The sequence below is a fragment of the Sus scrofa genome, chromosome 5, assembly GCF_054392235.1.
Source record: "Sus scrofa isolate SSC_HxYL_T2T_F1_AM1 chromosome 5, Sscrofa_HxYL_maternal_Yorkshire_Landrace_v2.0, whole genome shotgun sequence".
Classification (NCBI taxonomy): domain Eukaryota; kingdom Metazoa; phylum Chordata; class Mammalia; order Artiodactyla; family Suidae; genus Sus; species Sus scrofa.
Genome location: NC_139387.1, coordinates 91,146,468 through 91,172,492, shown reverse-complemented (window position 1 = coordinate 91,172,492; position 26,025 = coordinate 91,146,468). Strand labels below are relative to the sequence as shown.

The 26,025-nt window shown below is 40.9% G+C and overlaps 1 protein-coding gene across 1 annotated transcript; it reads right to left on the bottom strand.

Moving 5' to 3' along the window:
- Positions 1-277: 277 nt before the first annotated feature.
- DEPDC4 (DEP domain containing 4) lies at positions 278-25,979 on the bottom strand. The gene is given in 12 exon segments (XM_085024904.1): positions 278-372; positions 3,221-3,347; positions 6,883-7,033; positions 7,101-7,242; positions 8,484-8,511; positions 8,514-8,550; positions 8,552-8,707; positions 11,199-11,272; positions 11,593-11,702; positions 21,045-21,190; positions 22,054-22,462; positions 25,806-25,979. Coding segments are annotated over 12 exon segments (1,626 nt in total). The 5' UTR covers positions 25,957-25,979.
- Between the last annotated feature and the right edge of the window lie 46 nt (positions 25,980-26,025).

The window sequence follows — 26,025 nt, the reverse complement described above, 5'->3', positions numbered from 1 at the left end:
TCATTCCCTTTCATCCCGCTGAAATTTGGCTTCTGCCTCTCAAGCTACTAAATCAGCTCTCATTAATGGGCTCCAGAGTCAGGGGGAGACCTGATCTGCTGTCACGTGGGATCCTCCTCTTTAAAAAGTTGAATTTCCTTGGCTTTATGAACATGACTTCACCTCATCCCCCTCCTAATACTTATTTGTTTCTGTCACAGATTCCTCTTTACGTATCCCTTCCACTCTAGCGTCCCTTAATGTCCACCCCTGGACCTCCGATGTTGCCCCACATACTCTAGATGACCTCAGTTTCCACATGGTCCCGGATACTTAGTTTTAGTTCGTATCTCTCCCCTGAACTTCGAAACTGTACCTCTGTCCCACACGTGTCTTAAAAGGTCAGAATGGATTCAGTCATTTTCCTAAACATGCTCTTCTGTTTTTGTCTGAATTGGTGGCAGTCACCCCACCTGAAAACCTGAGAATTTTATTTACGTCACCTTTCTCCTGGACATCCACATGCAATCAAATGTTGTCAGTTTTACCTCCTAAATATTTCTCAAACCTGTCCCCTCCTTTCCACCTGCCTTGCCTCCACCAGCATACAGACCTACATGATTTCTTGCTTGGGCTATTGTAACAGTCTCCTAACTAAGAACCTTGCCTCTAGGTCCCCAGCCAACCCATTCTCCAAACTGCTGCTCAAGTATCGAAAACATAAATCTAACCATACCCCTTTTTAAAAAATAAAAAAATAAAAGCCTCCCCACTTGCCTAGGGAATTTCTTGGTTGCTAAATGAGGCTCTTCAAGATTTGACATCAGTTTCTCTAGTTTCAGTTCCTGACACTGCTCAGCTGTAATTTCTAGGCCATACCTATTTTTGCTCACAGTGTTCCTCCTGTCCAGAATATCCTTCCCTTCTCCACACCTTTGGTTTAGCTGGCATCTAAGGCTTTAACACTCCTAGTAGGCATTATCTCCTCCTTAAGCCTAGCCTGATGCCCTCAAACTAGGTCAGGTTATCTTCCTCCTCCAGTCTTCCATAACCCACTCTGGCTTGCACATATCCCTGCCATATTTTATTATGATTGATTTATAAATAGTTGCCTCTGTCATGCATTAGTTCTTTCACTGAATTAATTTATTCAACAAATATCTATTGATATCTATAGCTACTATGTGCTAGTCACTTTGAACACTGGAACATAAACTTATGGCAAGCAGGGGCATTATCTTATACATTGTGTATTTTTTGATTCTTAAACAAAGTCTGGCATAGAGGAGACAGTCAAAAGAATGTTTAGGGAATAGGTGAATGGATGGGTGAATGAATATTTGATATCACAGACATTTTAAATAAACATATGATTTTCAAGTAATCAATTCATGCATGGGGGAAAGAGCATACACCACAAAACATAGAGACTATTTAAAAATGCAATTAAATTGTATATGATATATCTGACAATTTTACTGAATAAGGGATAAACTTCAAGAGACAGAATAGTTAGGCTATTTAGCGAAATAGACTATCACATAACTCTTCACTTTCCAAGTGCTTGTAGCACATGGCACTGTGCAAAGCACTTATATTCATTGCCTCTCTTTAAAGCATATTATTGAATGAAAAAAATATTAGGAGTTCCTGTCGTGACTCAGTGGTTAATGATTCTGACTAGGAATCATGAGGTTTTCAGGTTCAATCCCTGGCCTTGTTCAGTGGGTTAAGGATCCGTTGTTGCCATGATCTGTGGTGTAGGTTGCAGATGCGGCTCAGATCATGCGTTGCTGTGGCTGTGATGTAGGCCAGCAGCTACAGCTCTGATTAGACCCCTAGCCTGGGAACTTCCATGTGCCACAAGTGTGGCTATAAAAAAAAAAAAAATTCCAGATGTTAGGTTCAGAATACTCTGATATTATTACTGTTTAACTGCATCAAACAGACGGGATTAATGTGGTAACATACCTGTTGCCATGAGTTTCAAAGGAATGACAGAAAATGGCACATAGCTGAGAAATTCCACGTAATTCAGGCAAATAAATTTATGCCCTACTCTATGAATGTTTTCCTAGGAATTAATAATATCTTAGAAACCTTTTGGTTTTTAAGGAAGAAATGTTACCTACATTTCTAAGTTGGCCAAGTCACTTAATCTCTCTAAGTTTCAGTTATCTTAACCATAAAATGTTTTTTTTTTTGTTTGTTTGGCCATGCCTGTGGCATGCAGAAGTTCCTAGGCCAGGGATGGAACCCACACCACAGCAGTGACAATGTCAAATCCTTAACCTGCTGAGCCACCAGGGAACTCCTATCTTACCCATAAAATGGGATAATAATAATGCCTACATAATAGATTATTGTGTAAAATAAATAATTTCATAATTCCATGTTAGTACTCAGCAGTGTCTGACACATAATAGGATTCAATATTAATGTCAACTGAACCTGACCCCCTTGCTGTACAGTGGGAAAATAAAAAAAAATTATAAAAAAAAAATTAATGTCAACTGATATTAAACATTAACAGTATTTAAGATTTAAATAATACAATTCAAATATAGTATTTATGATTTATATTATATTATTAATATAAATAGTAAATATTTAACAATTATGAGGTAGATACAATTATTCCCATTTTGTAGAAGAGGAAGTTGAGTACAAAGAGGTTAAATAACTCAACCAGGCAATTTGGCCCTAACACCCAAAATTATACCTATTATTTTATTTTGTCTCTCACATGACAATCTTAGGAAATTTGAATTAAAAAATTTTACTGTTTAAAGAAATTTGAAATTAAGTAATCAGATCAATTGCGCCAAGACACTAAGTGAAAAGAATTAGTCTATTCAACTGGGTGTTGGAGAGTATTTGAGGCTCCTCCTCTATAAAACTTTTTCATTTCCTAGAAAAGAGGAGGGAAGGGGAGGGGGAGGGAAAAGCAGGAGAATGAATTGGAGAGAAAAATGAGAAAATAAGAAAATGAGAAAACAGGGCACACAGAGCAAGGAAGCAGGCAGGCGGGTAATAAGTGGAAGCGGGTCTGAGACATGGGAGTCGCAATGAGATACAGACAGTTTTTTTTTTGTTTTTTTTTTTTCTTCCAGAAAGGTAATCAAAGGGCTTGGAAAAGAAGAGCACTTGCTCTGGAGATATTAAAAAATAACCTTAATGTCACCACCTTTTATATATTTATTACTTACTCACCCATACTCATCCTTTCCAAATTATGTACCTGTATCAGTCACGTAACGATGAAGAAAGAGTAAGTCTGGATCAATACCTGATATGGCATCTGGATCGTCTCCATGTAGAAGCATCTTAAGTTTCTTATTAATCAGATCTAATAAAGTAACCGGTGCCTACATAAAAACAGATATTTTGAAATATTTAACATGAACTTTTTTAGACAGTAACCCAATACATTTTAAAAATCTCAATATTTCTGACCAATGAGTAGGGGAAGAGGATTGCAGATGGGAGAGGGGGCGGAAAGCAGAAGGCCTCTGAGTTATAAAGGCTATAAATACTTGAAATTTTTTTAGAATTCTTAAAAATCTATTTTCTACTTCTATATATATAGTGTATCTAAAACTAGGTTAAGCAATCATTAACGTAATGTTTTCCTATAATAATAAAAATTATCTGTACTTCCATAAGAGCACTTGTCTAAATAATCTTACATTGTAATTACATGGTCCATATGTAAATAGTTGCTCTAAAATACATAAAAAATCATTCTCTTAAATATTGTTTTCCAGTTTTGGGTACACAAAGGAAATCTGAGATTACAACATGTATCTGGGGGAAATAATGGCTCAGCTAGTAGTGTCACAAAGGTCACCCCATAGACCTAACAATACTGAACCTCATGCCTACATAGCTCCTTCGTATTGAGCTTGGGGCTACATTTCCATAAGCTTCTATTATCCTAACAATTTCGAAACATGAAGGCATCCTTATTCATTCATTCTGTCATTCAATAAAAATTTAGTGAGTGATCTTTACATTCCAGGATTGTTCTAGGTGAAGAATAAGCAGATCAAGTTGAATTCACAGAATTTAGATTCTCATAGGAGAGAAAGTTTCATAAAATCAGCAAATACATAATATAATTTCAGACAGTGATGGGGATAAGTGCCATTGAGAAAGCATAAAACAGAAGTTCCCGTTGTGGCTCATTGGGTTACGAACCTGACTAGTATCCACAAGGATGTGGGTTTGATCCCTGGCCTTGACCAGTGGGTTAAGGATATGGCTTTACTGTGAGCCGTAGTGTAGGTTGCAGATGTAGCTTGGCTCCTGTGTGGCCGTGGCTGTGGTGTAGGCTGGGCAGTTGTAGCTCTGATTCAGCCCCTAGCCTGGGAGCTTCCATATGCTTCAGACGTGGCCCTAAAAAGCAAAACAAAAAAAGAGAAAGCAAGCAAGCATAAAACAGAGTTCCTGCTGTGTGTGGCACAGTGGGTAAGAATCTTACTGCTATGGCTCGGGTTGCTATGGAGGTATGGGTTCGATCCCCAGTGGCATGTGGTGGATTAAAGGATCTGGTGTTGCTGCAGCTGTGGCATAGGGAACTTCCATATGCTGTGGGTATGGCCATTAAAAAAAAAAAAAGCATAAAGCAGGATAAGAGGTTAGAGTAAAGGAGATGGCAGCTATCTTAGTTGGGCTACTCTTTTTCTAAGGGAGTATCATTTGAGCAGAGGCCTGAAATGATGTGAAGGAGTGAGCCATAGAGAGAGTTGGGAGGAAGTTCCCTTGTGGTTCAGTGGTTTAAGGATCCAGCATTGCCACAGCTGTGGAGCAGGCCACAACTGCAGCACAAGTTTGATCCCTGGCCCAGGAACTTCCACATGCCAAGGGTGCAGCCAAAAAAACCAAAACAAAACAAGAAAAGACTTCAGGAAAAGTGTTCCAGTCATACAGAAGATAGCAACTTAATCTCCCTGAAACACTTCATCCCCTAATCTCCAGAAACCAGTCATCAGAGCCTCTTCTCCCTGCTTCCTGAGTCCTACACCCCAACTTCCTCCAGCCCATGTCAAATTCCTTTTCTCCCTTTGAGTCCTGCCACAGAATTTGAACCAGTATGTTTCTTGATTACACTCCTACTTCTGATATGAGGGGGAAGTAAAAAAATGAAAAAATTTTTTTCTAACTTCTCAACCATCTGTAGGAAAGAGGGAATTTATTTATCAGAAGAGGAGGCAGGATGAAGATGCTAAGTGGTGAGAAGAGAAGGGGACAGACAATATTCTTTCTAAATTCCTAGTTGGAATCTGGAACCCATCTTACAAGTAAGCTATAAATGTAAATTTTGGTTTAGTAACAGTAGCATTAAACAGGTATGTAACCTGGCCTCCATTCATTATATTTTTTGATGAAAAGCTAGGCGCAGAATAACTCAATAACTGATTTTTAAGTGAGATTTTAGAATATATTTCATTCAAATTCATAAAGGGGGACTGTTTGCATTGTATAGACCTAGCACCACCTTTTTCTCTGAAATAATGGAAACGAAACTTCAGTTAAAGTTGACAGAACTGCTACAAAATTCAAACCAATGTGTTTCTAATGACATGAGATAAACTTTTACACACAAAAAAATTGAGAAGGGAACAATTCTTTATATGGGCTTTGGAGAAATAACACCACTAAAAGTACCACTGTTCGGTACTAAAATACAGTAGTGAGGCTAGAAAATAATCTTTTTCTAAGATGTTTCAAAATATATCAAGAATCTGACAATGTCTTACTAACTCTATTTCTACCCCTCTGTTTCAAGTCACCATATCTCTTGCCCAGATTATTACAACAGCAGCCTCCTAAAAGGTTCTCCCGCTTCTACCCTTGCCCCTCTAAAATCTGTTTTCAATACAAAAGCCAGAGTTATCTTCATAAATGTCAGTCAAATGAGGCCACTGTTGTGCTCAAACTCTCACATGATTCATATTTTATTCCAAGGAGAAGCAGTCTCTCCAATGGCCTGCAAAGGCCTCCACCTCTCTGACCTCACCTCGCATGCTCCCTCCTCTGCTCACACTCCCTTGCTCTTCCTCAGCACCCGGGCAGGCTTCAGCCCCAGGGCCTCTGCTCTAGGAAAAACTTCCTCTGCCCCAAACCATGACCCCCCACTCTCATGGCCAACTGGTTGACTCTCCCCCTCTCAGTTGCTGCTCAAATCTCACTTTCTCAGCGAGCCCGCCCTTGGCCATGCTGTTTAATACTGTGAACGTTTACAAACCCCACCGTGGCACCACAAAATCCCCTTAAACTGCCCTTTTTTCCCATCTCTTATTGCCTTCAATTAAACAGTACGAGGATGATTTTTCTTTTCAATTAAACAGTACGAGGATGATTTTTCTTTTCTTTCTTTTTTGGCCATCCCGCAGCCTATGGTGTTCCCAGGCCAGGGATCAGATCCAAGCTGCAGTTGTGACTTATGCTGCTGGATCCTTTAACCCACTGTGCCGGGCCTGGGACCGAACCTATGTCCTGGTGCCACAGAGACACTGACAATCCCGTTGTGCCACAGAGGGAGCGCCAATGATTCACTGCGTGTATTTTCTTTACTGTCTGTTGTCCCTCAATTGGATATAAGCTCTTCACGTGCCTCCATTTTTGGGTTTCGCTTGCTAATGTGTTCCAAGCACCTAAAACAGTGTCTGGCACATGGTAATACACCAGAAATAGGCTGAAGAACTTAATCAATATACTTGTAAATATCAACATTGTTTTAGCCTGCTCCCTTCTCTTGAGTGGGTGTGGGGAGGGAGCATTACTTCAAACTTTGCACATTATAGGTACTCAGAAAATTATTTATTAAGTGAATGATTTGCCTTTTTGTTTGACAAGTAGCTTAGTAATAAATGTGCCCAGGCAAAGTGCCAGAGGTACCTTGAAGAGCTCAGAATGAAACTTCAGTAGAAATAAGACTAGTCGTTCTGTCCGGAGTTTTAATAATGATCTGGATTGCAAAACTGCTTTGGCAAGAGTTTTCAGGACCACCGTTTTGTTAGCAAACTGTAAACAGAAAGATTAACATTAGCTTGAATTGTTTTTAAATGAAAAAATAGCGGAAGATTTTAAACCTGTTATTGCAATTTTTTTTCAACTGTTTTTGCACCTTGTAGGCATTAGGTTCTGATGCAAGAGCCATAAAAGTAAGTAACCGTTGTAATTCTTCTTTAACGTTGGGCAATAAAAATCTTAGATATGGTTGTGTTGCTTCAATTGCTTCTGTTCTTTTCTCATTTTCTGTTACATAGGTTACAAAGAAGACAAGCAAGGGACAAAAACATTTGGAGATTACAGTACTAAGCAAGCAATTAGAATGCAATGATCCAGTATTTGGTTTACAGATTTTTCTTTTACACTTGAAAGTTTAATACAAAGTATTTCAAACACACAGTAAATTACCTATATAACATGCCAAACACCTGCATAATTTTTTTTTTTTTGTCTTTTCAGGGCTGCACCTGTGGTATGTGGAGGTTCCCAGGGTAGTGGTCGAATCGGAGCTACAGCTGCCAACCTATGCCATGGCCACAGCCATGCGGAATCCAAGCTGCGTCTGTGACCTGTACCACAACTCATGGCAATGCCACATCCTTAACCCACTGAGCAAGGCAGGGATTGAAACTGCGTGCTTATGGATGCCAACCAGATTCGTTTCCGCTAAGCCACAATGGGAACTCCACATCTGCATAATTATATCTAGCATTAAAATACAGTAATTTTTAAACAGGTAATTATATGGCACCTACATAGCTAAAAAACTGACTGGATATGTCACTAAATTTTTATTTTGCTAAAAGGTCACCAAATTAATACATCAGAAATTAATATTTCCAGATACCTCAGTTCTCTAATCCTGTACTATTATCAAAATGTTTCTTAGACTGCCCTTGTAATAGGATTACCTAAGATCTAATTCCTATACTACATTATTACATCAGATAGTACAACTTACATGACAGGTTAAGTGAAGTGAAAAAAAGACTCCATGAAGGTATTCTCTTCGTGGCTTAGCAGTTAACGAACCTGACTAGGACCCGTAAGGATCCAGGTTCGATCCCTGGCCTCGCACAGTGGGTTAAGGATCCGGCATTGCCATAAGCTGTGGAGTAGGATGCAGACGCTGCTTGGATCCCACGTTGCTGTGGCTGTGACGTAGGCGGGCAGCTGTAGTTCTGATTTGACCACCAGCCTGGAAATTTCGATATGCCACAGTGATGCCCTAAAAAGCAATCAAACAAACACTCCATGAAGTACTTTGAGACCCTAGAAGAAAAATTAAAATGCAATACTCATACAGTACGCAAAATTTTCTGCAACTTGTATCTTTGAGATATGTATCATTAGAGTCCTCTTGTGGCACAGCAGGTTAAGGATCTGGCTTTGTCACTACTGTGGCATGGGTTTGATCTCTGGCCTAGAAAATTCCTCATGCCAAAGGAGGAAAAAAAGTATTATTATGCAGTTTAAACATCTCTTACCTAAAAGTTCAATAATTCCTAAATGAATATATCAAAATACTCATCAGTTAATAAGCAATCTCTCTCGATTATAATACTTTACTATGACATCAAAGAGTAACTTCAGCATATTCAATCTTGTCTCTTCATTTCTGTTCTGTACTAACTGCTGGCTGACATTAACTACTAACTGGTCAGGGAAATGTTCCAAGCATTCAAGTGCTGCCTTAAGCCAGTTATCAATCCTGGAGGAAAAATAAATAAATGGTTAACATTTCCATTTAACTGCATAAAACACTGTTTGATAACACATAATAAAATCTAGCTTATAATTAATTGAATCTAAAGAAGAAACTAGTGGAGTTTCCCAGTGGCTCAGTGGGTTAAGGATTTGGTGCTGTCACTGCTGTGGCTCAGGTTGCTGCTGTGGTGTGTGTTCCAACCCTGGACTGGGAACTTCTGCATGGCATGACATAGGCATGGCCAAATAAATAAATGAATAAATATTTAAAAAAATAAAGAAGAAACTTCTTTTGACAATCTTTTCAATGATTTTTGCTGGATAACTGAGAGGGTAAATGAGAGGGAATTTTTTTTTTTCCTCACCAAATACCATCACTCCTTTCTGTACTTTCAAGGTATTAAAATATTTGGGGGCCATCTTTTCTAATTTTGCTAGCTTTTGTTCAGAGGAGTTCATCTGTACTATTCTGGTACATTGGTGGTTCCTCTCCCCTTTTTCACTGTGCTCATTAGGTGCATATGATTCTATTATAATTTGAAAATAAGGTACCAAATAGTTCCCCCATGGAGATGAACTACTTATCTCACCACATACTGTTTCCCCTTTTTATCTCCTGGTCCCAATAAAATAAGAAATTTAGGATCCTTTCACTCTTCCCTCCCTTCAGTGATGCCTTTGAAAGGCCTTTTAATTCCCCCTTTCATTTGTCACCTTCCCAATCCCTGGGTTTTGCCGAGAGAGGTTAGCCTTTATTATAATTTCCCCTAATAGTATGTTCCTTCTTTTTTGACATCATATTTGGCATTTACATTCTGTACATTCTCACAGTCTTACCACATCAACTTGGAGTGTGTGTGTGTGTGTGTGTGTGTGTGTGTGTGTGTGTGTACATGTGGGTATGTATATGTCCATGTGGGTACAAAATTAGGCAGAAGAGAAAATACTAAGAGCGCAGAGCGAAGTCCATTGCATACCAATATTTCCTTTCCTTTTTTCCATATGTATGTACTCATGACATGGAGACTCCCAGGCGAGGGGTCTAACTGGAGCTGCAGCTGCCTGCCCACACTACAGCCACAGCAATGCCGGATTCAACCTGCCTCTGAGACCTACACCACAGCTCATGGCAACACCAGATCATTAACCCACTGTATGAGGCCAGGGATCGAACCTGCATCCTCATGGATTCTAGTTAGATTCATTTTCGCTGAGCTATGAGGGGAACTCCTCCTTTCCTCTTCATCTGTCTCCATCTTCTGGTTATTTCTTGGTAGTCAGATGAAAATCTTTCCTCAAATAGTTTCTTAGGATGGGATTCCTGAGTGATATACTCTATGAGTTCTTGATGATCTTCAAATATCTTCCTTCTCCTCCCTTTCCCCTTTCCCTTCCTTCCTTTTCTCCACCCCCCACCCCACCTAACACATATGACTCACCATCTTCTAGCTCCTAGTGTTGCGGATGAAAAGATGAATGATAGTTGGATTGCGTTTCTCTTGCAGATAACTTACCCCTGCTGCCTGGAAGCTCATGTAGGCTGACTGGATGCTGTCTGTTTCCTGAAGAGGCTTCTAGAGAAGTCTTATTTCTTCGGTGGTATCCCTATATTCTCCCTGACTCACGGACTGGGGAAGACTCAACTATTTGTTGGGTCTTTCTTAGCCAGTCGTGAATTAGAAGCGAGCACATCATATGCTAAGAGGACCATAGTTGACTCTCTAAGTGGGTTCACAGGTCTCTGATCACCAAGCTCTTCCTCAGATCTTCATGAAGCTTTCTGGTTCTCAGGTTTGAAGTCTGATGCTCTTTTCTTGTTTGGCCCTTGTAGAGAAAAAGCATCATATTGGTTCTCTGCTGGAATCCCAACAGTACCCAGGGTTTTATACCTATAGTTCCTAGTAGCTGGTTTACCAGAAGTGACAAGTATCTGGGAGTTGGGAGTGAAAGAGAAGGGATCCTCATTCAGGTTTTAGGGTTCTCCAGACATCATCTCCGCAAATGGGGTTGATTTTATGATAAGGCTTATTTCATGGGACTGTAATGTTTTGTTTCATGAATGTTTCCCCCACAAGACTGTGGAAGCTTTTAAAGCAAGCATAAATAAACCAGTAGAAACTATGATAGATGTTATTTTATGGTTATAAAATGGAAATAATAGGTCTTGGAAATAATAGAACTCTGGAAAAACTCTCAGGGCTGGTGTAGGGAAAGAATAATTGACAAATCACGACTGGATTCATATGAATGAAACCACTCAGACTTCCAGCGATCTTCTCACAAGTCATAACCGGTGACCTTCTATTTTTGATTAAATGAGAATTAATTTCTATAGTGATTAATTTCTAAATCAAAGATGGTATCTATATATACATATATATACACACACACGAATATGAATATGTATGAATATGTTCTCACACTTTAAAATACCAAGAGCAAAATATGTGAAAGAACATTTTCGTTATAAGCTAACAATAAAAATGGTTACTTACTCAGGTAGGCATAAGTTTGGAATAACCTCTCTGTCCAGGCAACTGTTTGAGATAAGATTTTCATTTTTACTTAACTGAAGATTTCGTGTTTTTTTTTTTTTTAAATGAGATTGGCTTTTATTTTATTTATTTATTTATTTATTTTTTTGTCTTTTTGCCATTTCTTGGGCCGCTCCTGCGGCATATGGAGGTTCCCAGGCCAGGGGTCGAATCGGAGCTGTAGCCACCGGCCTACACCAGAGCCACAGCAACGCAGGATCCGAGCCGCGTCTGCAACCTACACCACAGCTCACGGCCACACCAGATCCTTAACCCACTGAGCGAGGCCAGGGATCAAACCCACATCCTCTTGGATGCTAGTTGGGTTCATTAACCACTGAGCCACGATGGGAACTCCAAGATTTCGTGTTTTAACTGGAGTTGCCAAAATATCTTCCAAGAATGGAAGGTGTATCAGTTGATGAATGCATAACAATGTTTGTTGTTTCCAAACATCCTTCAAGACTTAGGAAGAAAAATAACATAACTATCAAACTAATAAGTAATATATACACATTCAACCAGTATTATAAAATTCTTCCATTTCTAGGAATATAATGTAAAATAATCTACCATAATACAATGGATTAATTTAATGCTAGGATAATTTGAATTTGCTATATTATAATTTTTCTTTTCAAGATTGACCTTTAACCTAGAGATTATCATATTAGATAAGTCAGAGAAAGACAAATATCATATGGTATCACTTATATGAGGAATCTAAAAAAATAAAACAGAGTTCCCACTGCGGTGCAGTACAGTTGGCTGAGTCTCTGCAGTGCTGCAGAGTGGGTTAAAGGATCCAGCGTTGCTATAGCTGTGGTGTATGCAGGTTGCAACTGCGGCTTGAACCTGATGCCTGGCCTGGGAACTCCATATGCCCTGAGGTGGCCAAAATGAAAAAAAAAAAAAAAAAGATACAAATGAACTTGTTTGCAAAAGGGAAATAGACTCACAGACACAGAAAACAGACTCCTGGTAACTAAAGGGGACAGCAGGGGCTGGGGTGTGTGGTGGGGGTCTAAGTTAGGAGTTTGGGATTCTTTTTTTTTTTTTTTACAGCCACACCTGCAGCATAGGAAGTTCCCCAGGCTAGGGGCTGAATTGGAGCCATAGCTGCAGCCTGCACCACAGCCACAGCCTACCAGATCCAAGCCACATCTGTGACCTATGCTGCAGCTTGTGGAAACACTGGATTCTTCACACTGAGAGAGGCCAGGGATTAAACCCACATCTTCACAGAGACCATGTCGGGTCCTTAACCCACCTGCTGAGCCACAGCAGGAAATTTGGGACTTTTTTTTTTTTAGCTGTTCCTGTGGCATGTGGACATGGCCTTCTTCCCAGGCCAGGTATCAAACCTGCACCACAGCAGTGACCCTGAGCTGCTGCAGCAACAACGCCAGATCCTTAACATGTTGTGCCACAAGACAATGCCAGGAATTTGGGATTAATATATGTACACTCTTCTATATAAAATAAGCAAACAACAAGGACCAACTGTATAGCATAGGGAATTATACTCAGTATCTTGTAATAACCTATTAATAACCAAAAATAATCTGAAAAATATATATACATATATAGGTATATTTAACTGAATCACTTTGCTGTGCATTTGAAACTAATTACAACATTGTAAATTAACTAACTTCAATTATAAAAAAAGAGATTTCCCTTAAATAGAAATCAGGGTTATGAGTATATTGATTTTATTTTCTGGTTACATTGATTATAAAGTCCTATCATTTAGCTTTTAAGGGTATCAATAGGTTAGTTCAAGCTATAAAAGCTATTAGTGACTCAGCAGTAACGAACCTGACTAGGATCCATAAGGACACAGGTTTGATTCCTGGCCTCGCTCAGTGGGTTAAGGATCTGGTGTTGCTGTGAACTGTGGTATAAGTTGCATTGCTGTGGCTGTGGTGTAGGCCAGCAGCTGGAGCTGTGACCCCTAGCCTGGGAACTTCCATATGCCACAGGTGCAGGTCTAAAAAAAAAAAAAAAAAAAATCTATTAGCGGTCCTGCTTGTAAATTATTTTGCACATCTAAGAGAATGAGATGTCTAATTATTTATAATTTTATTCAAAGCAGAGATAACTATAGTTAAACTGTTTTTAAATTAAAATAGAATATTGAGTTAATTTTCATTTGGGTATCTGGCCATTTTTAAGTTAAGAGTTAATAAAAGTTTTTATTATCCTAATCATTAATATTTTGTTTTTCCTTTAAATGAGATAAAATTTAAAAGCAACAGCTTTAGTAAGTCTTGTGCAGAGCTCCCAAGCCAGTAGACGATGTATTAAATTCGGCCTATAGCCATGATTTGTTTGGTTACAAAGTATTTCAAATAGAATTCACTTGTATAAAAATGAAAGATTTAATATAAAATTCTGGGTTTCAGGCTTCTCTTTAAAAATATCATAAGATCTCATAACTTTGGGTTTGAATTAATGCCTCAGGAAAGTTAGCAGATATGAATTAGTAGCTACCCTATTTGCAATGGCTGTCGTTTCCAACTCACCACGAATCTCATTATTCCCTACTGCATCCCAAACAATAAAGTTGAATGTCAGCTACCAGGTTCATGGTCTTTTCCTGTTGGTTTTGCTAGAGTAGAAATTAATTTCCCTATAGTTATATCTCTGCCTTAGGTGGGAAGAGGAAAAGCAGCCGAGAGGGCATCTATATTTCAAGCAAAACAACAGTATATACTATTCCTACACATTTGAAAATGAAGTACTCACAGGTTCTCAGATCTGCCTGGCTCTTAAAGACATCTGAGTTTGCTACTTCTGAGTTACTGACCAAAAATGAATCAAATTAACAATCTTTCAGTACAAATTTGATATCATAAATAGTCTATAATCAATCAGCCTGCATTTATCAATACCAAACTTTGAGCATGGTACTGAAGATGCTAGAAAAAGATATATATATCTTTATATATATATAGTGCCTTCAGCAGCCATATCCTACAAAAGGAGGTAAGGCTAGCCACATAAGAAATGGATGAAGACAAATTTTATTAAGTCATGAAGAATATGAATAGATATGTTACCAATAAATTCAAAAGTGGAAAAAAGATTATTCTGCAATAGCATCAAGACAGAATATTCAGGAGCTCCCGTCGTGGCTTGGTGTTTAATGAATCCGACTAGGAACCATGAAGTTGTAGGTTCGATCCCTGGCCTTGTTCAGTGGGTTAAGGATCTGGCACTGCCGTGAGCTGTGGTGTCGGTCGCAGACTTGGCTCGGATCCCGCGTTGCTGTGGCTGTGGCGTAGGCTGGCGGCTATAGCTCCAATTAGACCCCTAGCCTGGGAACTTCCATATGCCTCAGGTGTGGCCCTGGAAAGACAAAAAGAAAAAAAATTTTTTTTAAATTAAAAAAAGACAATATTCATTGACTCAAGAAATATTTATTGAGACCTATTTTTCATTAGACATAGTTCTAAGTGCCAGGGATATAGTGGTAACCAAAATAGGCAAAAATGTTTGCCTTAATGGAACTTTAGGTTCTTGAGGCAGACAAGAAATAAACAATAAACACAATATATAGTGTGTGAGTTAGTGGTAAGTTCTGTGGAGAGGAATTAAGAAGAAAAGAAGGAAAGAAGCGCTGGGGGGGTAGTGTTGCAATTTAAAGTAAGATGTGTGGGAATTATGACCAGGAAGACGATATTTGAGGAAAGACCTGAAGGAGAGGGAACAGAGAAATGTGCATGTCTAGAACACACAAGCCAAAAGCTGATAGACAGAATAAACAGAAAAACAGAATAGCTAGCTCTAGGTGAGGAAATTAGGCTCAAGAAGAATATTGTGGCAGCAAATACAATCAACATCTACGTCTTTTTTCTTTTCTCTTTTTATGGCTGCACCTGCAATATATGGAAGTCCCTAGGCTTGGGGCTGAAGCAAAGCTGCAGTTGCTGGCCTACGCCACAGTCACAGCCACACAGGATCTGAGCTGCGCCTGCGGCCTACGCTGTAGTTTGCAGCAATGTCAGATCCTTAACCCACTGAGTGAAGTCAGGGTTCGAACCCACATCTTCATGGGGACTACGTCAGGTTCTTAACCCGCTGAGCCACAATGGGAACTCCAATATCTACATCTTTTTTTTTTTTTTGTCTTTTTGCCTTTTCTAGGGCTGCTGCTGCGGCATATGGAGATTCCCAGGCTAGGGGTCGAATCGGAGCTGTAGCTGCTGGCTTACACCAGAGCCACAGCAACTTGGGATCCGAGCTGCATCTGCAACCTACACCACAGCTCACGGCAATGCTGAATACTTAACCCACTGAGCAAGGTATCGAACCTGCAACCTCATGGTTCCTAGTCAGATTTGTTAACCACTGAGCCACAAAGGGAACTCCCAACACCTACATCTTAATGGAGCACTTCATACTCAATCATCCCTGTGCTGAGTGAAGGGGATGCAAGGGGATAGACTGCATTTGAAGAGCATACACTCCATCCAGCCTTTAGGATAGCCTACATATACACGCACGCACATGTACACTGCACATATATGTACATATGAATGTATATGTGTAGATGTATAAATGAGAAGGAAATACTTATAAAGTAAGGATTCTGTGTGTGTGAGCCATTCTTCCAATAAATGTTACCTACTAGCAGCAAGGCGCTGGGCCACTCAGCAGGGATACAAGAGTGACTGTCCCTGCCTAAGTACCTCATACTCCAGCGGGAAATAAAGTAAACAGGCAATTTCATTGAATGTGTAAATGTTTTGGGGTGGGAGAAGTACAGTGTGTTCAGTAGGATTCAAACTTTGTTTCAGTCGAGGAAATCTTTGTACAAACATGTTCTTCTGGAAGTCAAGTAAAACATTAATAGTGGAATTGCTCTAGCTGATACTGGCATTCCTCTGAGACCTACCCCACAGAGGTGAGAGAGAGGTCCTGCACCTTTAGGACCCCTAGTACTTCTTCTTTTTTTTTTTTTTTTTGGTCTTTTGTCTTTTTGTTGTTGTTGTTGTTGTTGTTGCTATTTCTTGGGCCGCTCCTGTGGCATATGGAGGTTCCCAGGCTAGGGGTTGAATCGGAGCTGTAGCCACCGGCCTACGCCAGAGCCACAGCAACGCGGGATCCGAGCCGCGTCTGCAACCTACACCACAGCTCACGGCAACGCCAGATCGTTAACCCACTGAGCAAGGGCAGGGACCGAACCCGCAACCTCATGGTTCCTAGTCGGATTCGTTAACCACTGTGCCACGACGGGAACTCCCAGGACCCCTAGTACTTCTAAAACGACACATGTGTATTTTATTTTATTTTACTTATTTGCTTTTTAGGGCTGCACCCACAGCATGTGTAAGTTTCCAGTCTAGGAGTCGAATTGGAGCTGTAGCTGCCAGCCTACGCCACAGCCACAGCAACTTGGGATCAGAGCCATGTCTGCAACCTACACCACAGCTCACGGCAATGTCAGATCCTTAACCCATGGAGTGAGGCCAGGACTCGTACTCGCATTTTCATGGTTCCTAGTTGGATTTATTAACCACTGAGCCACAAAGGGAAATCCAACACACATTTATTTAAAAAATATTAGTTATTATATTATTGGTAAGAAACATCTGTAAAAAAATAAATCTCAGCAAAGGTGGTTCACCTTAACTCCGCTGGTCACACAAATGCAAATTTGCAAGAAGCCTGCAGTTCTGTGACTGCACTGCTTTACCACTGCTGGCAGAATTTTCAATTCAATTCAAGTGAAGAAAGTTTCTCAGTTCTTTGAAATCAAGAAATGGTTTTCTTGGAAAAAAAAAAGGAATTTCATACTTTCACTTCTTGGCTGAAATTTATATAGGTGTATTGCCATTGCAGCCCTTTAATCAGCCATATTTTTCCAAGTAGAAAGTGGCTTAAATTTTCTTGCTGGCAAGCTAATTATTTAATTTCTTTAAACCAGATAATATCTACACTGTTTCATTCCTAACTTTATATCTGCTAATATGTCCGATGGAGTTTTGCTTTTGTTTTTTTAATGGCCACATGCATGGCATATAGAAGTTACCCAGGCCAGGGACTGAATCTGAGCCGCAATGGTGGCAACACCAGGTCCTTTAACTGACTGCACCGAGCCTAGGTTCAAACCCACACCTCTGTGATGACCTGCTGCAGTCAAATTCTTAATCCACTGTGCCACAGTGGGAACTCCTGTTCTCTTCTGTGCTTGAGGATCACAGAAGAATGAGATATCAGTGGATAACAACAACAACAAAAACTCCATTCATGCTTGATTTGTTAAGAGTTTAGAGAAACTTCCAAATGCACTTTCTCCAAAATGTTTTGATATGAAAAATTTAAAAAAAGTTTTGGTATGAAATTATAACTTGCAAAAAAGTGAACTTTTTTTAAAAACACATTAAATACAAGAGAAACCAGTCAATTTTATTTTATTTTGTCTTTTTAGGGCCACAACCATAACTTATAGAAGTTCCCAGGCTAGGGGTGGAATCAGAGCTGCAGACGCTGGCCTATACCACAGCCACAGCAATGCCAGATCTCAGCTGAGTCTGTGACCTACACCACAGCTCACAGAAACACCAGCTCCTATGCCACAGCTTATGGCAACACTGGATCCTTAACCCACTGAGCAAGGCCAGGGATTGAACCCACATCCTCATGGATACTAGTTGGGTTTGTATCTGCTAAGCTCAAGGGGAACACTGCAACCAGTCAATTTTAAAAGTAGTTCTCTTTTATAGGCTTTTTTACAAAATAAAAAACAAAGAACAACAATAATGACAAAACACACCCTAGCAGATTAAAAATTTTTTTTAACACAAAGAGGTTTCTTATTAATAACTTATTAAGTACTACTCCTATCAAAATACATTTTATTAGAAAGAATGACTGAAAAAAGATTTTGTGTTTATTCTGAAGGCTGACAGTTGAGACAAACAGCAAACATAAAAACTATACATACTTCATTTGTACCCATTCTTTTTTTTTTTTTGCTATTTCTTGGGCCGCTCCTGTGGCATATGGAGGTTCCGGGGTCTAATCGGAGCTGTAGCCGCCGGCCTACACCAGAGCCACAGCAACGCAGGATCCGAGCCGCGTCTGCAACCTACACCACAGCTCACGGCAATGCCAGATCGTTAACCCACTGAGCAAGGGCAGGGACCGAACCCGCAACCTCATGGTTCCTAGTCGGATTCAGTAACCACTGCACCACGACGGGAACTCCATTTGTACCCATTCTATAATTTGCAATTCTTTTTGCAAGAATAATGATAACACACTGGGCAGGAGTATGGAAATCTAGGTCTGAATCTTTTTTGTTTGTTTGTTTGTTTTTTTGCCTTTTCTAGGGCCGCTCCTGAGGCATATGGAGGTTCCCAGGCTAGGGGTCCAATTGGAGCTGCAGCCGCCCGCCTGCGCCAGAGCCACAGCAGCTCGGGATTTGAGCCGCATCTGCGACCCACACCACAGCTCATGGCAACGCTGGATCCTTAACCCACTGAGCAAGGCCAGGGTTGGAACCTGCAACCTCATGGTTCCCAGTCCACTGCATCACGATGGGAACTCCTAGGTCTGAATCCTAATGCCATTAGTTAGATGTGGAAACTTGGTAAATTTTCTAACTTCTCTGAGTCTCAGTTTCCTTATCTATAAAATAAACAGTCTAAACTAAACTAAGGCTAAAGCGAAGCAGTGGTTCCTAGAGACTTTATGTTTCATTTTAACATAAAATCTCCTTTTTTAAAAAATAAAACTTAATAGTTTTTTTTTTCTTTCTTTCTTTCTTTTGAGGAAAGCTGCACCTGCAGCACATGGAAGTGCCTACTCTGGAGTCGAATTGGAGCTGCAGCTGCTGGCCTACACCACAGCCACAGCGATGCAGGATCCAAGATGCATCTGCAACCTACCAGATCCTTAACCCACTGAGCAAGGTCAGGGATCGAACCCACATCTTCATGGATTCTGGTCAGATTCTTAAACCAGTGAAGTCCCAATGGGAATGCCAATAATTATTATTTTGTGACTTTATGTTTAAAATCTCTGGCTAAACACAATAAGTTTTAACTCTGCAGAGGTTCCTCCTATTTTCACCTCACATTTTTGGTTAAATATGTTACACATAAAAGAGTATATAAAAGCATATGCACCATTTAAAGTTTCAGGAGAGAGATACAAGGGAGGGAAGAGGCTTAAAGGCCCATTTTCCTTTCCATAAAATTAATAGATGACCCCAAAAACTGGAAAAAGCAGGTAGTAGCAATATAAGCATGCCATTCAGAGATGGGATTAACATTTACAACATACATGAGTTACAATTACTATGAATTGTGAATGCTTGTCTCTGGGGAGGGGGAAATGGGTGAGAGGAGAAGGGTAGGGAACTGCAATTTTTTTGGTAAAAAACCCATAAGACTATTTAAATGTTTCACATTATGTGCATGTGTAACAAAGATTAAAAAAAAAAAAGTTTAAAAAAAGTACATAAGAGGAGTTCCCTGGTGGCTCCGTGGGTTAAAGGATCCGGTGTTGTCACTGCTGTGGCTTGGGTTAGTGCTGTGGCATGGGTTCAGTCCCTGACCCAGGAACTTCCACATGTTGCAGGTGCAGCCAAAAAAAGAAAACTGGTATGGAGTTCCCATCGTGGCTTATCAGGTTAAGAATCTGACGAGTATCCATGAGGATGAGGTTTTGACCCCTGGCCTACCTCAGTGGGTTAAGGATCTGGCCTTGTAGGTCACAGATGCAGCTCAGATATGGAGTTGCTGTGGCTGTGGTGTACAATGGCAGCTGCAGCTTTGATTCGACCTCTAGCCTGAGAACTTCCATATGCCTCAGATGTGGCCCTAAAAAAATAAATATAAATATAAAAAAAAGAGAACCAGTAACTTTCTGGTAATATGGACTGTAGCATCACCAGTCAATCTGGTCATGGTCATTGTAAAAAGTAAACTAAATGTTACTGGATCTACAGGGCCTCACCTGTCTTGGCTGAAGCAATCAGGATATAGAAGGAAACTCTTAAAGGGAAGAGGAGTAGAGAGTCAGTATACCAAACGCACTGCTTTTTAATCATACCTGAAGGTCAGTTCATGGAGAAAGAAAAAAGATCAGTGGTTGTCAGGGGGGAGGGAGAGGGAAGGATGTACAGGTGTTGCATAGAACATTGTCAGGGCAGTGAAATTATTCTATATGATACTATAATAGTGGATACAGTCATCAGACATTTGTCAAAACCCACATAATATACATCACCAAGAGTGAACACCAGTGCAAATCATGGGCTTTGTATGATAATCATATGTCAGTGTAGGTGCATGGATAACAACAAATGTACACTCCCCAGCAGGATGCTGATAGTGGGGAGGCTGTGCATGTGTGGCGGCAGAGGGTATATGGGAACTCTCTGTACTTTCTGCTTAATTTTTCTATGAACCTAAAACTTTTAAAACAAGGTTTAAAAAAAAAAAAAAGGGAGAGTTCCCGTCATGGCACAGCAGAAACAAATCTGACTAGGAACCATGAGGTTGTGGGTTCGATCCCTGGCCTCACTCAGTGGGTTAAGGATCTGGCATTTCCGAGAGCTGTGGTGTAGGTCACAGAAGCAGCTTGGATCTGGTGTTGCGGTGACTGTGGTATAGGTTGGCAGCTGTAGCTCTGATTCTAGCCCTAGCCTGGGAACCTCCATATGCCATGGGTGTAGCCCTTAAGAAAAGCAAAAAATAAATAAGTAAATAAATAAACAAAATAAAATCTGTTAAAAAGAAGTCAGTTCTTCCTTGCAAAGTTCCGAAAAAATAATGAAACTGAAATTACCTTCTTTTGAAAGCGGGAGAACAGGTCTGTCAAATCAGATGTTTGGAGGTAAAGCCAGATTCCTACTCATTGTATCAATAAGTTCCTCAATTCTTTCCTCACCCAGCTCTTGTGCTAGAGGGTTTGAAATCACTTCATCTTCTGGTCTGTTAAGGAAGAATATGTGAATGTTTCCACTATATACAGGACCAAAATTTCAAATATGCATTTTAATTTTCTTATTAAAAAATACATTTCCGGAGTTCCCGTCGTGGCGCAGTGGTTAACGAATCCGACTAGGAACCATGAGGTTGCGGGTTCGGTCCCTGCCCTTGCTCAGTGGGTTAACGATCCGGCGTTGCCGTGAGCTGTGGTGTAGGTTGCAGACGCGGCTCGGATCCTGCGTTGCTGTGCCTCTGGCATAGGCCGGTGGCTACAGCTCCGATTCGACCCCTAGCCTGGGAACCTCCATATGCCGCGGGAGCAGCCCAAGAAATAGCAACAACAAGAACAACAACAACTAAAGACAAAAAGACAAAAAAAAAAAAAAATACATTTCCTATTTTCCAAAGGGGATGTCAGGCCGCTTACAATAAAAGATGCAAGTAATACATTTATTAGATAATGAAATATCACCAAAAGAGGATGTTAGGATTGTCAATAAAGAGGAGGGATGTATGCTAATTCTAAGGTTATCATGGTTGCTATGATAAGAGTGGAAAATTCTGCTCTAGCCTCCCAGGTTAACTTTGGCTTTATTTACTTTAGCTAAGTCATTTCTCAAAATTAAGAAGCATGCAATTCATCAGAGGAGATAAAATGTCCCTGGTACAAATTCTGAAATATTTATGTGATCGTGTCTTCCAAAACAGTTTTAGAGCAAATACAGAAATAGATTAATCTGTACATGGCTATTTCTTTTATTGAGATCTGAAAAAAAACTGAAAGTGTAATACTCAAGTTTAGCTCAAAGAAGACTGTTCTGCCAGATCTAAACACAAAATATCACAGCGTCTTGATTAACACTAACCTTAAAGATTCCTTTGCTTTTATTTCATCAGTTAACCCATTCTCAGAACCCTTTTTTCTTTTGCAAACATAAGATGATTTATTGCCTAGAAACCTGTAGAGACTATTGTTTGAACCTTCAATTTCCAATTCCTTTTCATTTTTGAATAGCTTTATTCCTACTAGTTCAAATACTTTATGGTTCATTAGAACTTGGCAAAGACGAACTCCTTTGAGACGAGAGATGTCATTACTGCTTAGGCACATATTTTGCATAAGATGACTTAATATCACATCAACAGCATCAGAACCAGTAAGCCAGTCTTTGTATGTTCGTAAATGATGCCTCCTTCTTTTGATTTCCACTTGAGTCTGAAGGGAGTGAATAATACCATCCCACAGTTGAGTAGCTTGAAAAGGACCAGAGCATCCTGAAAAAAAAAAAATTAAACATATGTTTTTAACAAATTTAGATTACACAAAGATATGTAAGTTTTTTAGTTTTGGCAACCTTATGCTTTTTTATGGTGTATCTGCTGCCAATGCCTTTCTTAAGTTTCTTTCCCCATCTTTTTGCTCTCTTTTTTTTTTTAGGGTTGAATAGCTGAGGTCTGAGGGGGCAGGGAGGCTGTGCCAATCTCTGTGCCCAGCCTCATCCTGGCCAGCAGGCCCTGGCGGACTCTGTGGGACAGCCTGGAGGCCACCACCACTGCCTCAAAGTGGCTCAAAAGGGAAGGGCGGGCTCAGAGATGCTGGGCTGTTACCCAGCATCTCAGAACAGCAGGGACCAACCTGGCACATGCCCCAACCTGGCACATGCCCACCCAGGAGGGGGAGAGGAAACCCCACCCAGGGCACCCTAGCCCTCTGCAGACACTGAGGCTCCACATCTGGGCCCTTGGTGGGGGTCTAAGGAGAGGCTAAGAGCAGAGGCTCCTCATACCTTCTGCCCCCAACCTCACCCTGAACGTGGCCTGGCTCCGCCAAACCCCTCCTAGTATAGGGCTCACCCCCTAGACCCCCTCTGTGAGGAGCTGCATGTTGAGGGGACACCACGGCATATGGGGGTTCCCAGGCTAGGGGTTGAATCGGAACTGTAGCCTCCAGCCTACACCACAGCCACAGCAACTCAGGATCCAAATCGGATCTGCGACTTACACCACATCTCACAGCAACACCAGATCCTTAACCCACTGAGCGAAGCCAGGGATCGAACCTGTGTGCTCATGGATGCTAGTCAGATTTGCTTCTGCTGAGCCATGACGGGAACTCCTCTTCCATCTTATATAAACTATAATATGTTTACAAAGATTGCACCATGTTTACCTGCCAATAAAATCAGAGTAAACCTGGGAACTTTCCTTACTGATGATATATACTATTATGTGAATTTATACATCCTTAATGTTACATGATTAAAGACTAGCTATATCTAGTCTTGAAGAATATTATTTCAGGACACATCTAAAAGGAATGCACAGAAGTTCTCATCATGGCACAGCAGAAATGAATCCTACTAGGAACTATGAGGTTTCAGGTTTGATTCCTGGCCTTGATCAGCGGGTTAAGGATCCGGCATTGCTGTGAGCTGTGGTGTAGGTCGCAGATGTGGCTCGGATTCTGAGTTGCTGTGGCTTGTGGTATAGGCCGGCAGCTACAGCTCTGATTTGACCCCTAGCCTGGGAACCTCCATATGCCTCTGGGTTACGGCCCTAAAAAGACACAAGACAGAAAAAAAGAAAAAGAAAAAAAAAAAAAGAGTTTGTGAGGAATAAAGAAAATCTGAAAACAAAAAAAGTCCATAGCCTGAGGAATAGTTAAATAAATTATAGCATAGCCTTATTATAGAATATTAAGCAGCCATTAGGAAGAATGATATTGATGGCATGGAGGATTTCATTAAGTCATAAAAACAAAAAGCAATGCGTCGTGCAGAACAGTTTGTGTACTATCATCCTAGGTATGTAAACACGAATTCCTAACCTACACACAAATACATGTAAATAGAAAGAGGGGTCTGGAGGATAAACTTCAAACTAACCTTTGGGAAATAAGTTTAATGAAAGAGGATGTTCACTTTTTTTTTTCCTTTTTTCTTTTATACCAGCACTTGTGGTGTATGGAAGTTCCCAGGCTAGGGGTTGAACTTGAGCAGTGGCTGAGGCCTACACCACAGCTACGGCAACACCAGATCTGAGGTGCATCTGTGGCTTTTTAGTCTACATATTTCTAATTTTTGTAATGTACAAAAGTAAATTTTTTCAATTGGAGATGATAAATTTTTAAATTGGTACATAATTCACATTCCACAAAATTCACCCTTTTCAAGTGTACAATTCATGGAGTTCCCGTCGTGGCGCAGTGGTGAACGAATCCGACTAGGAATCATGAGGTTGCGGGTTCGGTCCCTGCCCTTGCTCAGTGGGTTAATGATTCGGCGTTGCTGTGAGCTGTGGTGTGGGTTGCAGACGCGGCTCGGATTCCCCGTTGCTGTGGCTCTGGCTTAGGCCGGTGGCTACAGCTCCGATTCGACCCCTAGCCTGGGAACCTCCATATGCCGCGGGAGCGGCCCAAGAAATGGCAAAAAGACAAAAATAAATAAATAAATAAATAAAAAAATAAAGTGTACAATTCGATGGTTCTTAGGTATATTCACAAAGCTGTGCAGCTGTCTCTATTATCTAACTCCAGATCATTTCTTCACTTCAAAAAGAAAACCCAGGACAGTTAGCAGCCACTCTTCATTTTCTTCTACCCCAGTAAATTTTCAATAAAAAATTTTAATAAGATAAAGGAATAAGTTGAAACATCCAGAATGTTGTTTCTAGATTTTTGTTGTTGTTAGAATCTAGAATCTAAGGTCTTTCTTCCTTTGATTATGGATAACTGGAAACAAGATGCCCGATTTTACATAATGGTCTGATATTCAGGACAGAAATAAAAGCCCATCACCTTCAAATGCCTTCTGTAGCAGAAGCTGTCCATCTGTGACACTGTAGACAGTGCATTGACAGGAGTGAGGCTGGAGGGTGAAGAGTGGAAAAGGGGAGGTATTGAACTGGGGGAGAGGGAGGGAGGGTGGGGATAGGGTTATGGTAGGATGGGGTGGAGGCTAGGAGTCTAAAAGCGGTAGAAACAGGGGTGTTTGCCATGGACGATCTGTCTCTCTAAGCGTCATTTACCAAGCGAGTTAGGTTAAAGAAACAGTCTTCGTGCTCAAGGAACTTGCCACTTAGTACTTTTAACCCCTTGTTCTAAATGTCGCCTGTGGACCAGCAGCACTGGCCATCATCTGGGAATTTCTTTTTCTTTTTCTTTTTTTTTTTTTCCGTTTTTTAGGGCCGCATGTGGAGTTTGCCCAGCCAGGGGGTCTAATCAGAGCCCCACATCTACGCAGGATCCAAGCCGCATCTGCGACGTACATCGCAGCTTGCAGCAACGCTGGATCCTTAACCCACTGAGCAAGGCCAGGGATTGAACGCGCATCCTCATGGGTTCTTAACCCGCTGAGGCACAGTGGGAACTCGCATGCATTTTTAACAGTCCCCAAAAGATCTCTGGGCATATTAAAGTTTGAGAAACACTGCTCCTCAGGGAGATAAGCTCCTGAAAAAGCCCAGCGGCGGCTCTCAGCCACACCAACCAGAGCGCTAAGGAAAGGGGCGGGTCCGAAAAGGGGCGGGCCCCAGAGGTCTGAGGCGCAAAGTCCAAACCACCTGCTCCCCTCATCAGAGCCCCTTTCAGTACACATTCGGTTAGGATCTACCGGGCTACCTGGCCTTCTTTTCCGGGAGAAGACACCCTTTGGGCTCACGACACTCTGCCCGCTCCGCGCAGGCTCGGGAAGCTTGCTCTGGCTGCAGAGGCTACGGAACTGCGGAGTCAAAAGAACCGCCGTAAACTCCGCCACTGGGCCCCTCCTCATCGCCCGTAACCCCGCCTCCACCTGGCTCTCTGGGGGCGGAGGCCAGGCACGTCCCGGCCCCGCCTCTTC